Raw genomic sequence first — 14,627 nt, 5'->3', positions numbered from 1 at the left:
GAGCAGGGCGGCCTCCAGCGCCGACGCCCTCTCTCTCTCCGTCCAGATCACCCTCCTCAAGTATTTCCGGAACTACATGAGCGAGCACTTGCTGAAGGCGGGCGCCAATATCACGCCGCGGGAAGGGGACGAGCTGGCCCGGCTGCCCTACCTGCGCACCTGGTTCCGCACGCGCAGCGCCATCGTCCTGCACCTGAGCAACGGCTGCGTGCAGATCAACTTCTTCCAGGTGTGTTGGCGGCAGGAAGGGAGTGGGGGGCGGGGCTGTCTTCCCTGGGCGCCCCCATCACCCTCCATCTGTGCCGCCCCCCCCCCCCCAGGACCACACCAAACTCATCCTGTGCCCCCTGATGGCCGCCGTCACCTACATCAATGAGAAGCGGGACTTCCGCACGTACCGCCTGAGCCTCCTGGAGGAGTACGGCTGCTCCCGGGAGCTGGCCAGCCGGCTCCGCTACGCGCGCACCATGGTGGACAAGCTGCTGAGCTCACGCTCGGTCACCAGCCGCCACAAGGCCTCCTCGTAGCCCCTCCGGACTGGTGCCCCCACCCCCCCGGGACCGTGGCCCCTCTGCTTAGTTTGTCGTGTGCCCCGAGCCCTGAGGGCCGGGGACAGACCCGTGGCATCCTTGCAGGTGGGGCTGCTTTGTAAATTATTTTTGTACATGTTCTGGTGTGGGTTCTGGGCCCTTCCCTCGGGACCCCGCCGTATGAATTGTGCAGAACGTCGCTCTTGGATTCGGCACTGTCCTTCCTCGTCTTTATACACATTAAACACGTGAATCTCTTTCTCCTTGTGTTCCCTGAGGGGCGCCTGGGGCCTGGGCTCCGGGCGCACCGTGGCTGTGTCAGTCCCCAGGCCGCCAAGCCTCGAGGCCGGCTCAGCTGCCAGCTGCCCCTGGGCACGGCTCGCTGGCCCCCGAGGCCGGCGGGTAGTAGGCCAGGAAGAGGCTCTCGGAGGCGCAGCTCCCCATGGCGCGGTGCGTGTGCAGGAGCAGCCGCGGGAAGCGCTCCGTGAAGTACTGCACGAAGCTGTCGGGGACGCGGCCCAGCGCCTGCCGGACCTCAGCAGGCAGCTCCCTGAAGTGGTGCTTCTGCGGGGTAGAGCAGAGGCCCCGGCTCAGCGGGACAGCCTCCCTGGGGGCCAGGCCCCGCCCCCAGCCCCGGAACGCACCTTGTTCCTCACAGCGCGGAGCAGGTCTCGCACCGACGTCCCCTTATAGGACCGGAACCGCCTCAGATCTGTGGGCAGGGCGGGCGCTGCAACAGGTGTACCCTCGGGTCCCCGCGGCCCCCAGGTCCCACCCGTGTCCAGCCTCTACCTGTCTGCAGCGGCACTGAGATGTGGTCGCGCCAGTTGCCCCGAACCACCGCGGAGCCCCCCGCCTCCAGCGCCGTCACCAGGGGCCCCTGCTCAGGCTCCTTCTCCAGCCAGTCGCTGACGTCCTAGGACCCCAAATGCTCCTGAGCCCACGCCCAGGTTCAGAGGCCACAGGGCCAGGAGCCCCCAGCTCCATGTTATCCCACCAGGTCTTCACCAAGCCAGGAGGTAGGTACTGTTGTCCCCCTTTACAGATGAGCAAACTGAGGTTCAGGTACCAAGTCCCTGGCCCAAGATCGCACAAGTCAGAATGGGCTGTCTGGGCACAGGTGTAGCATGAGTGACAACTAGGGCTGAAAGGACGGGGCAAGTGGACGAGTGCCACATGGTGGCCTTGAGCTGTCGGCGCTGCCTGGCACAGGTTGCCAAGTCCCTTCTCCCGCCCGTCTGGCTTGTCCCTCACCTGGAAGAAATGGAGCTGCTTGGCCCTGCTCCAGAAGAAGGGGTGGGCCAGCACATGCTGAGCAGAGGGGCGCGCTGGGGGCCTCGGGCACAGCATGGCCTCCACCAGGCTCCGTGCCAGCACCTGGTCTGTAGGGGAAGGGGTGGCTTCAGGCCCGCCCAGCTCACGCCCTGCTCCCTCCCTCCTCTCCTGGGCAAGCTCCCCCTGACCATGGGCTTCCTCCTCCAGGTGAGCAAGGCAGGGCGTCCCTGCGAGGATGTTTGCCTGCCGGTAAAGACTCTCTCCGAAGGGGTGGCTGCCACCAGAAAGCACGTAGTAGAACACGCAGCCTGCAGAGAAGATGTCCACGGCGCTGGTCTGGGGCCAGAGACAAGAGCGTGAGGAGGGAGTCAGCTTCCGGAAGTCTGCCAGGCTAAGTTCTCCCGGGGCAGGGGGTTGGGTTCAGAGTGAAACTCAGGACACCTCCAAGAGGCCTCTCCTAGAAGCTCTCCCCTCTGCACTGCGGAAAGGGGCCCGTGGTTTTCTCCAGAATCTTTGGCCCCACGGAGCTAGTCCCGCTTCCAAGCACCGTCCCTCCCAGTCCAGCAGGGCACAGCTCTGCATGGATCTGGCCAGACGTGGCCGATAGGTGGCCGTGAGGACTGGGGCCTGGCACGGCCCTATCCACAGGCAGCAGCTGGCACTTAGCTCTGCCTGGTTGCCTCCAGGGCCCTCTCTTGGGATGGCAGAGCTTTCATTTCCCAAGAGAATCCAGAAATCCAGATTTATAGGTGCAATGTCCCTAAAGTTGAAATATTGGCCACTGATTAAAAAGCCAAAACCCGTACAGGCTCCTCCAGAGCCTTCGGTCCCTGGGCCTCCAGGCTGCCATCTCTAGCTTCCTCTAGACTTTAGGGGTGCAGGTGGCTTCGCCTAGTGACTGTTCTTTCGTATTGCTCTCATCTGTGCCATGACTTCATCTTCCACCCACACTGACAACTCAGAAAGCGAGAATGCTGGGGCCCCAAACTCGGGGTCCCTGGGGTCAGACACAGCTCTGTGCCTCAGCGATGCTGGCTCATCTGATGCTCCCCACACCCTGTACCCAGAGGTTCTCCATTTGGCTACCCATTAGAACCCCCTGGGGCCCTTGCCCAGATACTCAGTTGAATCACGGGCTGTGGGGCCTAAGCAGCTGACTTTTTAAAGTTTCCCCGTGATTCTGCAGCACCGTGATGAGTGAAAACCAGTTTAGGTCCAGGTTTCTCTCTCAGTACTAGAGGCATTTTGGGCCTGATCATTCTTCGTTTTGGGGCCGTTCCTGTGCATTGCAGGATGGGTAGCAGCCTCCCTGGCTTCTACCCACCAAAAGCCAGAAGCAACCCCCAGCCGGCCAAGTGTGACAACAAAAATATCTCCAGACATTGGCCAGTGTCCCCTGGGTGGAGCAGTCGTGTCTGGTTGAGGGCCACTGCTCTAGTAAGAAGAGATGAGGTATTCCATTTTACAGATGAGGAAACAGGCTTGGAGGAGTGACACAAGCTCACACAGCAGGTGACACGGAGCCTGGGCCCGGGTGTGAGGACTTACGGGGCTGCCTGGGGGCGGCAGCTGCAGGAGCTCGGGCGCCATCCAGCCCTCCGTGCCCGGGACTCCTGAGCGCAGGCTGAAGCTGCAGCGGCCGGCTGGCAGCTTCTTACAGAGGCCGAAGTCAGAGAGGACCACCCTGCCTCGGCCCTGGCTGTCGGGCCCCACGATGAGAACATTGGCCGGCTTCACGTCCCGATGCACTGTGAGAGCAGAGGGCAGCTGAGAGCGAGCGCAGGCGGAGAGGGCAGGGCCAGGGGCCAGAGACTGTGAGACCGGGAAGTGGGCAGGTACCTATGTGTAAGGAGTGCAGATGGGCCAGGCCTGACGTGAACTGCTGCAGTGCCGTCGTGGGCTCCAGGCCCCAGCGGTCCAACTCTGGGCTTTCCACGTACTGAGGAGCAGCGAGGGCCAAAGCATCACCCTGCAGCTGGGAACTCCGGCCACCCCACCCCTTCCCCTGCACCTCCCAGCACGGCCTCACCTCCTGCAAGGAGGCCTGGCAGAGCTCCAGGGCAATGTAGTGGAACTGGGGTTCCCGCTCGGTACAGAAGTAGCGCAGCACGTTGGGGTGCCTGTCTGACTCTTGCAGCAGCTCAACCTCCCTTTGGACCAGGCTGTAGCATTCTCGGAGCAGCCGCTTGACAGCCACTGCCCGCCCCTCAAACTGTCCCCTGGGAGGTGGGCAGTGAGGTTCAGAGAGGGCAGATAAAGGGGAAGTTAGGAACCGGTGAACGAGGCAGCAGGCTGCACCCACCTCGGTGGGCTCACCAAGGGACAGTGGCCGAAAGGGCTGTGAGAGCCACGTCTCCAGCCGGCTCCTGGCTGCCACTCACCGGAAAACGAAAGTGCCAGCTGCCCCACGACCCAGCACGTCCTTAGGGTTGAAGGAAATCTTCCCCACCACGGTAAGCTGCTCAGCTAGAGGGAGAGGAGGGCAAGTTTCTGGAGCCACCACCAGCCAGTCCAGACCCGCCCTGCTGCCCCCACCTTTCTCCAGACTAACACACTCCATGCCCAGGTCCTAAAGTGCTGATATCTTGGATTATTTTCTTCTGGTGGGTAAAGAAGTAGAGGTATTTTACGTAACAGGGAGCCCTGGCTGAGCCAGGGCTGAGGTTCAGTATCCTTTCTCTTCCAGGGGTTGTTGGTATCTACTGACATAAGGGAATGGAGTCACCTGGGGAAGGAATTCCACCCCATCAATAATGGAGGTCTAATGGGCTGGGATGGTGAAGGGCAATGAGGACGAAAGCGAGGAAGAACTGCAGGGCCGTTTGGCGAGGACCACCTGGGAAAAGGTGGCGTCTGGGTGTCTGGGGTGAGAAAGCCAGACTCAGACAAGTGAGAGGAATTGCGACACTCAGGGCCCAGGCGACCCTGCAGTGGGGGCTTTCTAACAGCGGACCCCTGAGGAAGGGGGGCATGAAGGTGACCACGGAGCAGCTCTGGAGCGTCACTGAGTCACCTGCGGGGCAGACATCAGCCTGTGTGACGGTGACAGCAGCGTGGCTCCAAGGCCTGAGGCTGTGTTTTGAGCAGTGGTCAGGAGGTGCCAGCAGCAGTTCATGCAAAGGGCAGAAGGCCAGCCTGGCCCAGAGCCAGAGCAGCCAAAGCAGCCCAGACTGACCAAGGAGGGGAAGTGGGAGGAAGGCCCCCAGGGTCATCCCACAGGTACCAGAGGAGGCTCCAAGGGCTTGTTTATAGGAGTAAATTGAGACAAGAAGAGAGAGATGTTTACAAAATAAAAAGCCCTGGAGAGTGGGAAAGGTACCAAATGGTATCGAGGTAATTTACTATTATTGTTACCAAATATGATGTTATATTAGTGCACGTATGAATGTCACCTCAGCATGATTTAATGACGATGGTGACCTCTCACGCCAAGGTGATGTAACGAGGTGGGTGTTGTTATTCCCATGTGACAGAAGAGAGTACTGAAGCTCAGAGGAGCTAAGCAAGTCATCAAAGTTAACGCCTAGCGGAATTAGAGCTACACCCCGTTCTCTGCATCCACAGTCCTTGAAAATAACGACCATAAAAACGGATGGCAGAAATTTCTAGAGTGCTCAACTACATAGCAGGTACTATTCAAAATACTCTTATTATTTAGGCTTAGCGACCCCACTACAGTGGTTTTTAACAAACCGACTTTGAAGCTAAACCAGCCCCTCTCTTTTCCCTGTCCCTGACTCTGCCCTTGCCTGGTCCCTAAAGCTCACCTTCAGGGTCTTCAAAGGGCTGGGCTTGCTCTGAGGGGCTTTGCAGGCTCTTCTGGTCCTGGGGCGTGGCCCCCGAGGGCTGGCACACAGCGTCCTGGGAGATGGGAGGAGGGCCTGCAGGGGCCGGGGCAGCCTCCTGCTGCGGCTTTTCCACGGGACGCTGCTCCTGCTGCTGAGACACGAGAGCCTAAGCAGGGTGGGCCCTGGCCAGGTCCTGCCCCATGCTGGGCCAGCAGCAGGACCAGGGAGCTGCTGAGAGGAAGCAGGGGACAGAATCGGAGCTGGGTGGAAGACAGAGTGGCTGAGGTCTTGGACAGGAGGGGCAGAGTTCCCCGGAGGGTACCCTAAGCAGGACCTGAGGTTGGGGTGATGGGCTTACCTGCCTCATCAAGAAGAGAATCCACCCTCCCAGGAGGACAGCAGTGAGGCTGGCTGCCAGCAGGTCTTGGGACCCCAGCCCTGGATACAAGTCTGGGGTTTTCTCTTGCAGTTCCTGGTCCCAAGGTTCCTCCCCGCCCAGGTTCAGGAGCTGGAGGCAAAGAGGCTTTCAGTCTTAGCACCCCCCTCCCACTGTGGAACCCCTAACCCTTCTTCATCACCCAGTACAGGGCTGGGCTTAGCTGAAGGGACAGTGAGTGGGGGTCTGTTTGGTGGGGACCTGGCGCTCTCCGTGGTGCTGAAACGTGGTGTCGGGGAGATTGGTCTTCAAACCTAGCTGATAACCAGCATCTACCTCCTGGGGTGTCACTAAAAATCACAGATAGTCTTCGGGCATCACCAAAAAAGGTAGATATCCACATCCAGAGATTCTGAATTCAATGGGGCTGGAGTGGGTGGGCATCCCCATGATTCTAATGAGCAACCATTTTGAGAATTCTTGCTCCAGAACATGGCAGTTCCGTCTAACCTTGAACCACTAGTGATTCTTTCCAATCCTCTCCTGGGAGAGCATGCTTTTGTAGTTTTCCTTTTTCCTGTTCTCACTTGATAAACATTTGGAACTCTTACACTGAAGAAGAGTAAAGAAAACTGTGACCCATGTGTCACAATTTAGATAACCAATATCTTTTTGACACTTCTAACGTGTTTCTGGCAATAACAACAACAAAAAAATGTTTTTCTTTTGGGAAACTGTAATGTCTATTGGCCCATCCCCAAATGTTATTCTTAGAAGCCTGAGGAAAAGGTCCAGTGGCTGCCCACCCACCTGCCAAGTCTCCTCCCAAGCCCTCTGCCCTTGTAGCACTGACCTCTAGGAAAAGAGCTGGGGTCTGCGTGCTCCCTGAGGGTCTGGTCTCAGCAGTCTCACTCCCTGGGAGGGGATGGACCCGCAGCATGGTGGTATGCAGGACTGGGGGCGGCTCATGGTGTCCTATGAGACAGGGACAAAGTCACTGGGCTGAAGGTGGCCTCAGCCTTCCAGCTCAGAAGCCAGGGTCCTGGGTCCTTCATCTGCATCTGTTCCAAATTTGAGCTAGAGCATCTCACCAATGAGCAGCCACTGGCCAGGGAGGGCCACACTGCCTGAGGGGTATCTGACAGCTGTGCTAGGTGAGCCCTCTCGCTCTCCTGAGACTTGGAGTGTCACCTCGTCTGTGGTGGGGCCATCTGTGGAAGCCAGGGTCAGTCCACGAGGCTAAGGCAGAAGGTGGAGAGACGTGTGAGGAAGGCCCCTCTTCTGCCCCACCCCTTCTTTCCAGCCCCTCAAAGACCCCTTCTCACCACTAGGGCCACCCCCGTGTGAACCAGTGCTTTGGAAACATAGAAGCCAGCTTCATCCTTCCCTACGTACAGTGTCATCCTAATGGGGGAGAGGAGAAAGGGAGATGGATGAGTGATGGTGGTGGGCAGTTTCAGTTACCACTGGACCAGTGCTGTTGTATTGTCCCCTCATATTGACTCTGGGCTTGGCCATGTGACTCGCTTTGGACAATGAGAACAGCAAATGTGATACAGGCAGAGGTTTGACAAGTTGTTGTGCAGTGGGCTTATCCTCTTGTATTGTTCTTTGGACCCCAAGGCCACCAGGGGAGAAAGCCCAGGCTAGCCTACTGGGGCACGAAAGACCTTATCTGATGCCCTCTCGGCCAAATAGCCCACTGCCTTGGAGATAAGTGAGTGTGGTCATCCTCCGTCATCCAGGTTCAGCCAAGCTGCCAGCGGACAGCACACATGAGGCAAGACCGTCTAGACCAGAAAAACACCTACTTGAATCACAGAATCTTGAAAAATAATAAGTGTTTGTTGTTGTGAAGCTCTTAAGTTTTAGGGGTGGTTTGTTACACAGCAAAAGCTAACTGATACAAACTCTGTAGTCATTGTTTCTAAATCTATGCCTAGCCCGGACAGCTTTCAAGAGCTCGGTTTGCTAAATCTGAACTCATCCCCTCATTCCTTTCCTCCGCCTCCCCGTCCACCTCCCCATCATCATCACCATTATCATCTCCCTCATTTAATGCTCCCTACCTCTGAAAATGGCAACACCCAGGTACTTCTAGAAACCTGAGCATGACTCCTGACTGCTTGCTGACAATCACCAAACTAATCACCAATTCTTAGCGTTTTCCTCTGAATACCGCTTACCTTCCTTTCATTTCCTTCACTAGTGTTTCTATCCTAGTCCAAAGTGTGTTCCTCTCTTGCCTGAACTAGTGCAATATTCCTCCCCTCCCACAGATAGCAGCAGGCCCACTCGAAGATACTCTTCACACTGCAGCCAGTTACCTTTCTGCAATGAAAATAGTCATCCAATCACTTCTTTGCTTAAAACCCTCCGATAACCCCTTCTTACCCTTAGGAAAAAATGTCCAAACCCTTTCAACGATGCTACAACATCCCTGTCTAACTTAGCCTCAGGCCGTATTTCCTACTTAATTTCTTTCTGTTCCCTTGTTGCCATTCTCTCTCTCCCCCTACCCCTCTCCTTACCCTTCTCTCCCCCCTCCCGCCATCTCCTAGTCATCTTTTAAGTTTCAATTTAGATGCCCCTTCCTCCAGGAAGCTTTCCATGACTGCCTCCTGCCACCAGTTTCAATTTGGGTACCCTTCCTATACATTCCCATGCCAAACCTACTCTCGTATCTCCTTCTGTATCATACCATAATTGCCTCTTTACCTGCCTGTGTCCTCTACTAGACCCAGGTTTCCGTAGGTGGGAACACTGGCTGTATTACTGTACTACCAGTGCCTAACGTGACTGGTACATAGTACGTGCTCAATATTTGTGGAACAAACTGAATGAATGGATAGTCCCTGATTTTCGCAGTCTATCTGTGGGTTCCCCACGATGGGAACTTCCAGGTTTTCAGTGTTGTAAGTAAGGGTGGTAGTTAGTCTTGTACAACCAGTAAGGCACAGCACCTACCAAGCAGAACGGGGGCCAGCTGTAGCACTGGACTGGAGCCCGGGAGGGCCCCTGCTAGGCCCCATTTCACCGTGTCAGTTGCTGAATGGTGGGGCTCTCTAGAGGGTCCCTGGGGTGGTGCAGGGCACTGGTTATTTACCAACCAGTTTTCCTATTTGAGCCCTAGCTCAGCGGTACTTGTCAGGTTCAGACATCACACCTGCCCATTGGACTTGGGCTACAATACTCCGGGGGGGCCCCCCCAGCCCCCAGGCATCGGCACCTACAGCAGTTGGATGTCCAAGACGGAGAAGTGGGTGGCTGTGCCGTGGGGGCCCGAGGCCGGCAGTCGGATGTGACCCCAGCGAAGGGCGAGGAAGTGCAGGGTGTCCCAAGCCAGCGTGAGGTGGGGGAGCTGGCGCAGGCTGTCCTGGTGCCAGGTGTAAATGCCCATCACGGGCACGCCCAGGTCCTGTGTCCACAGCACCGCCCCACTTGCCGGGTCCACAGTTAGCAGCAGGCCCATCCCACAGGACGCCAGGTGGCTCATGTCTGCCAAGAAAACATGGCGGGGAGGGGCAATCGGGCACCTCCGAGCACCTTGGGGCGGGAGAGCTGCTCTGAGGGTGAGGCATCAGAGGGTCCCTCGGGTGTGTGGGGGCCAGGTGAGGTCACCCGGAGGGTTAGCAGGACATGGGAAGATCAGCGTGAGTTCATGGGGTCACTTTGATCAGTCAGGGTCAACTGTCATCGAGGCCGTGTAAGATGTAGGGGTGGGTCAAGGTCATCCAGGGGTGACTCGGGTGTGAATCAGGCCAGGTCCCGTTGGAGAGAGCACAGAGGATGTGGGGTAGTCACTCTGCTCTGACTGATGGCCACCCAGGATGGGGCGATCGGGGTGGTCTGGAGGCCTGAGGGTCACTGGGGAGTCAGTGCAAAATGGGTCTGTCAGGGGTTAGAGGGTGTCACTCATGACGTGTCAGGGTTAGCTGTGTGGGTTCTCACGTGGGACAATGGAGTCAGGGTACCAGGTGTGGCTTAGGGGCACCTGTGAGGCCATTCAGGCAGCCATAATATCAAGGGGGTGTCAGGGTTACCTGGGGGAGGTCACTTGTCATTTGTCAGGAGTCATTCAACATTGGGGGTCAGCTAGAACATAGAGGACTGTTCAGGGTGTGTGTGGGTTGCTCGGGGTCACCCAGGATGTGGGGAGCCACCCAGGGTGACCGGGCTCCTTTGGAGTCTGGGGGACTGAGGGTGGTAGGGCAGCTCTGCGTATAGGAGGGTCAGGCTGGGTGTTGAAGGCTCATGTAGGGTTGTCCGTCAGCGTGTGTCATTCAGTCTGTGGGGTCCCTGAGCCAGGTCAGAACGTGCTAGGGCTTGGTCGTAGGTGCCACTCAGGGTTCTCTGAGTGGGGGACGTTGCTCCATGGGGGGCAAGAGAAAGGAGGCACTCACATTTCCCAGGTGAGCCGTCCATGGGAGGTGCTGAGTAGCGGCGGTAAGAGGTGTTCCAGCGCAGGGCAGAGGACCGGGGGTCATGCATGGTGACTGTGTACTCTGGGGATGCCCAGAAACAAGGTTACCAGGCACACGCCCAGGACGATCCTCTCGTCCCCCCTCAGGGGACATCACCGTGTGGGGGTGGGGGCTTCCCAAGTACCCAGCCTGGGGGTGGCGTCTGTGAGCATCACAAGGGCAGATCTGGGTCTGTCTTGGTTATGCTGTATCCCCAGCTCCTTGTTCAGTGCTAAGTGAAATGTTGACTGACTGACTGACTGGCCTGATTCAACTTGCATAGCAATTACCAGCCCTGGCAGAGCAAAACGGGGGGGGCTGCCCAGATCATGGGGAGCAGCTGGGGCCTGACTCACGTGTTCGGCCAATGTAGAGGCGGGGGGTAGAGGGACTGTCTGTCGTCAGTGTCATCTGTGTCTCCCCTGACTCAGGGTCTACCACAAACCAGACGTCCTGCTTCCGGCCTGTGGAGGTGGAATGTGTGCCGGCCCTCAGGATGGCCTGGGAGAGGGTTTGCAGTCTCCGTCCTGTGCCCAGCTGGCCCATTGCGACCTCATCCGGGCCCTGCTGGCTGGACCTGGACCCCCAGGCTGGCAAGATGCTTACCCGTGTAGAAGACGCCATCTGAGCTGCGACATGGGGAGGCGTGAACCAGCTCAGGGATGGTGAACGGCAGTTTCTGAGGAGAGGGAAAGGTTTGAGGAAGGAGTAAGAGGTGAGACACGTCCGACCTATTCATTAGGTACAGTTACGTGGTTTCCATTCTCCAGAGTCTAAGTAGCTTGGCTGCCCCTTAGAGACGCTGAGGACACGGTGGGTGATTGTGGCTCGGGTCTGAGCAGGAAAACACTCAAGGACACCAGTGGGACACGGGACAAAATGAATACGGGCTGTGGATTAGACAGTGTTAGTGCATCAATGTGAAATTTCCTGATTTCGACCACTTATACTCAGGCCGTGTAGGAGAAGGTCCGTGTTCTTAGAAATCCACAGGGTGCTTTCGGGTAAAGGCTCTACCGTCTGCAACTCAGTCTCAAATCATTCAGACAACAATTGTATGTACACATACGTATTATCTTTAATTTTCTATCAGTATCTATGTATCATCTGTCTATCTGTCTGTCTGTCCTCTCTCTCTCTCTCTCTCTCTCTCTCTCTCTCTCTCTCACACACACACACACACACACACACACACACACACACGCCCAGTGGCCTCTGTCTGAAGCCCGCCAACCCCCACCAACTTTCCCTCCAGCTGAGCGGGAGCTCATCACAGCTGCCCCAGCAAACCCAGTGACGTCCACCCCGCCTAACCTGTCATAACTGTCACCACAAAGTTGTGAGTTCAATAAATTGTTTGGGTTTGAAGGCACAGAATTTGGGGCAATTTGTTACTTAGCAAAAGCTAACGGATACATAGCTTTCCCTTCAAACCCTCAGAGTCCTGGAAAAGCTCCTCGACCCCCTCCGAGGGGTCAGCCTGCCCTTCAGACACAGCCAGACACGCCACCCCCCTTTCAACAGGGCCCTCCAGGCAACCTTCCTGTGATGCCCTCAGAGCCCTGACATGTCCTCTGCAGGACACTCCCATTCTGACCATATTGTCCTCGCCACCCCCTCGTGCTCTGCCCAACAGAAGCCCCCGCCCTCTCCCCTCACCCCCAAACACTGCAGGAAACACACCATCAATCCCTGTTGTTTCTGGGCCCCCAAAAGGTACAGGCTGCCATCAGCTGGGTCTGAAAGAAACGCCGTTCTGTGGAGCAGAGAGGAAGGGGAGGTTGGGTGCATAGCCCCTGCTTCCACGAGGGCCCCCTTTCCCTCAAACTTCCCAGCTAGTGGGAGCCACCTTGCAAGGGCACCACAGAGGTCCAGGCCCCGCCCTCCTCCCGTCCTTCAAACATGCACCGCTCACCCCCATCCACACACTCTCTCCAGACACGAGGGTTCCCCCACCTCCCAGCGGGCCCCTGCAGTTTCACTTACTCGGTGACGTACTTTGGCCCTTGGATGATGGGATCTGCAGGGACAGGAACCACGAGTCACCCCACCCCACGCCCCACTGACAGGCACAGCGCCTATTCCCTGGGTGCTCGTGTGCCCGGGACACATGTGGAGTGTCATCCGCCTGAGAACTCTGAGAGTGAGGGCCGACACGTTACTCTGGGCTTCATTTTACAGGTGAGGACACTGAGGCTCAGAGAAGTGGAGTGACTTTTCCAAGGCCACACAGCTGCTAAGTGGTGAAGCTGCCTGCAGACACTGGCGTGTGGGATTCTACATCCCACGTTCTTATCCTCTGCGCCCCGGGGACACCACTCCAACTCGGGTTCCAAGGAGGGAGGAGTGACCGCCCCTCGCTCACCGTCCCTCAGCGTCCACTTCAAGTCCCCTGTCTGCTTGCTCAGTGCGTGGAGGCTTCCGTCCAGGGTGGACACGAGCAGAAGGCTGTCTGGCCTCAGGTTCTGGACCTGCAGTGGCAAAGCAGTCACCTCCACCCCTTGTCTCTGCCCCAGGCAGGGCTGGCTGTGACTGCCTGTCCTTCCAGGGACAAAGAAGGAAGGAAGGGTGACTGGGGAAGCTGTTGACTCCCCCCACTGAGCTCTGACCCTAGAGAGGGGCTTCAGGGGGAGCCAAGGCCCCCACTGTATCCAAAGTTCCCCTAAGTCCTTTTGGTCTCCCTGAGGAGACTGGAGGCCTGTACAGAAAAAGGCCACTGCCACTTCCAGCCTCCCTAGGACACCCGTGCTGTTAGTCTCACTTTTGTGCAGGTGCCGGGCGTCAAGGCCATCAGCCTACAGCCACAGGTAGCAAATTACGGCCACTTGAACCGCCACCTCTGACACTCTGGCACCGGCCTCTTCGGAGAAACCCTTCTGCCTGCCCCCCACCAGCCCAGCCACTCTGGGGGCCCTGAACCCCCTTTGGGGTGGCCCAGGGAGGGAGGGCTGGTGGTGCCCTCCACCTGGCCCCTGCGGGGCTAACTCATGTGCAAACCCCTCCCTGAGCAAACAGGGTGAGGCTGAGCTCCAGGCAGGAACCCTCACATCCGGGTGGCCCAGCCGCACCCCTGCAACGGCCAGGGCTGCTGCAGGACCCTCTGATTCAGGGCTGAGCCACTGGTCTGGGAGGAGAATCCGGGCGGGTGTCCCAGCCCCCCCTCCCCGCCTCTTTTGTTACCTGCAGCAGAGCGCCAGGAGGGGAACTGCAGACTGGTGGCACACAGCTGAGTTTTGTTTGACCACAACCGTGTTTAAAAATTTGTTTTAATTAACAGCCAATTAAAACATTGGAAAGATTTCACTTAAAAAAATCTGTATTTCTAATTTTTCTCATTTCTCATTTTCCTCCTTTTTCTGGAAACAACAGGTGTCACCACACTGGGCTCATATTCCTCCTTGGCATCCACGGGGTGGACCCAGAGCTGGAAGTTGGGCACCAGGAGCCTAGCTCTGCTGTCGTTAGCAGTCCTGGCCGCCCCCCTCCGCAACTGGAGAGCTCAGTGGGGAGGACTGTCCCCCGCGCGGGGGTCCCAGCTGGGCTTGCCGTCTGGCTGCATTTCTGTAAGTATGGACACGCCCACTCCCCCCGCGGTGGGCCCACATCTTCCACCTATCCCAGCGGTTCTGAACCTGGGGTCCAGTCATGGGTAACGGGGGGTGGGGGGGCTGCTGGGATTTGTCTGTAAAACTGGGCTGGTGGGCGCATTTCTCAGAGGACCCTGAAGTTGACCATATTTTCCAAGGCAGCTGGGATTCCAGAAGTTGTAGGGGTCCCCCCCCCCCCCGCAGTAAAGCCAGGCCCCCCCCCCAGCCGTTCTCACCACCCGCACCCGCAGCTGCAGGAGGGGCGGGGTGTTGGGTCACCTGCGCGTTTCCACGCTGGCACGTCTGTCTGGCTAGGTGTTCGTGGGGGCAGCTGGCAACTCCCCAAAGCTGGGAACTTTTCACTCGCCAGAGGCTGACGGGGGACCACCTCTGCCTGAGGGAGGGCCAGGCGCCCGCTGCTGCCCCGCCGCCCCCAGCCCCCTGCGCCCCTCCGACCTAACCTTGCAGGCTGCGCGTCCGCCCCTTATCTCACCTGCGGCGCAAGCGTCCCCAGTAGCGCCACCAGCTGGAGCCAGAGCTGGAGCGGAAACCACAGGCCGGACCCCCGGGCCGCGCTCGCCATAGCGGAGGACAGCCGCGCGGCTGGC

At 58.0% G+C, this 14,627-nt stretch overlaps 2 protein-coding genes across 2 annotated transcripts in view; one reads left to right on the top strand and one right to left on the bottom strand.

Annotated features, from left to right (window-relative positions):
- Window positions 1–788, top strand: part of PLK1 (polo like kinase 1) — a 15,305-nt gene extending 14,517 nt beyond the window's left edge. Inside the window, exons 9-10 of the mRNA XM_074322852.1 lie at window positions 47–229; window positions 321–788. Coding sequence (XP_074178953.1) covers window positions 47–229; window positions 321–527 — 390 coding nt within the window. The 3' untranslated portion in view covers window positions 528–788. The remainder of the gene's footprint in view (window positions 1–46; window positions 230–320) is intronic.
- ERN2 (endoplasmic reticulum to nucleus signaling 2) lies at window positions 766–14,627 on the bottom strand. The gene is made up of 22 exons (XM_019750156.2): window positions 14,513–14,627; window positions 12,798–12,903; window positions 12,419–12,452; window positions 12,116–12,188; window positions 11,039–11,111; window positions 10,789–10,896; window positions 10,373–10,474; window positions 9,203–9,467; window positions 7,295–7,373; window positions 7,061–7,208; window positions 6,823–6,944; window positions 5,952–6,101; window positions 5,573–5,741; window positions 4,187–4,271; window positions 3,835–4,024; window positions 3,645–3,744; window positions 3,354–3,553; window positions 1,994–2,141; window positions 1,785–1,912; window positions 1,323–1,446; window positions 1,175–1,242; window positions 766–1,094 (listed from the first exon to the last, which is right to left on the bottom strand). The coding sequence occupies exons 1-22, from the start codon at window positions 14,600–14,602 to the stop codon at window positions 882–884; spliced, it is 2,775 nt and encodes a 924-aa protein (XP_019605715.2). The 5' UTR covers window positions 14,603–14,627; the 3' UTR covers window positions 766–881.

Source organism: Rhinolophus sinicus, linkage group LG18 (assembly GCF_036562045.2).
Source record: "Rhinolophus sinicus isolate RSC01 linkage group LG18, ASM3656204v1, whole genome shotgun sequence".
NCBI lineage: Eukaryota > Metazoa > Chordata > Mammalia > Chiroptera > Rhinolophidae > Rhinolophus > Rhinolophus sinicus.
This window is presented reverse-complemented; position numbering and strand designations above follow the sequence as displayed.

Coding starts and splice junctions, on each gene's coding strand:
- ERN2 (XM_019750156.2), bottom strand. CDS start 14,602: ATGGCGAGCGCGGCCCGGGGGTCCGGCCTGTGGTTTCCGCTCCAGCTC. Junction 12,453..12,797: donor GAAGTGGACGCTGAGGGACG/GTGAGCGAGGGG, acceptor CTGTCCCTGCAG/ATCCCATCATCCAAGGGCCA. Junction 3,745..3,834: donor GCCAGGCCTCCTTGCAGGAG/GTGAGGCCGTGC, acceptor GCTGCTCCTCAG/TACGTGGAAAGCCCAGAGTT.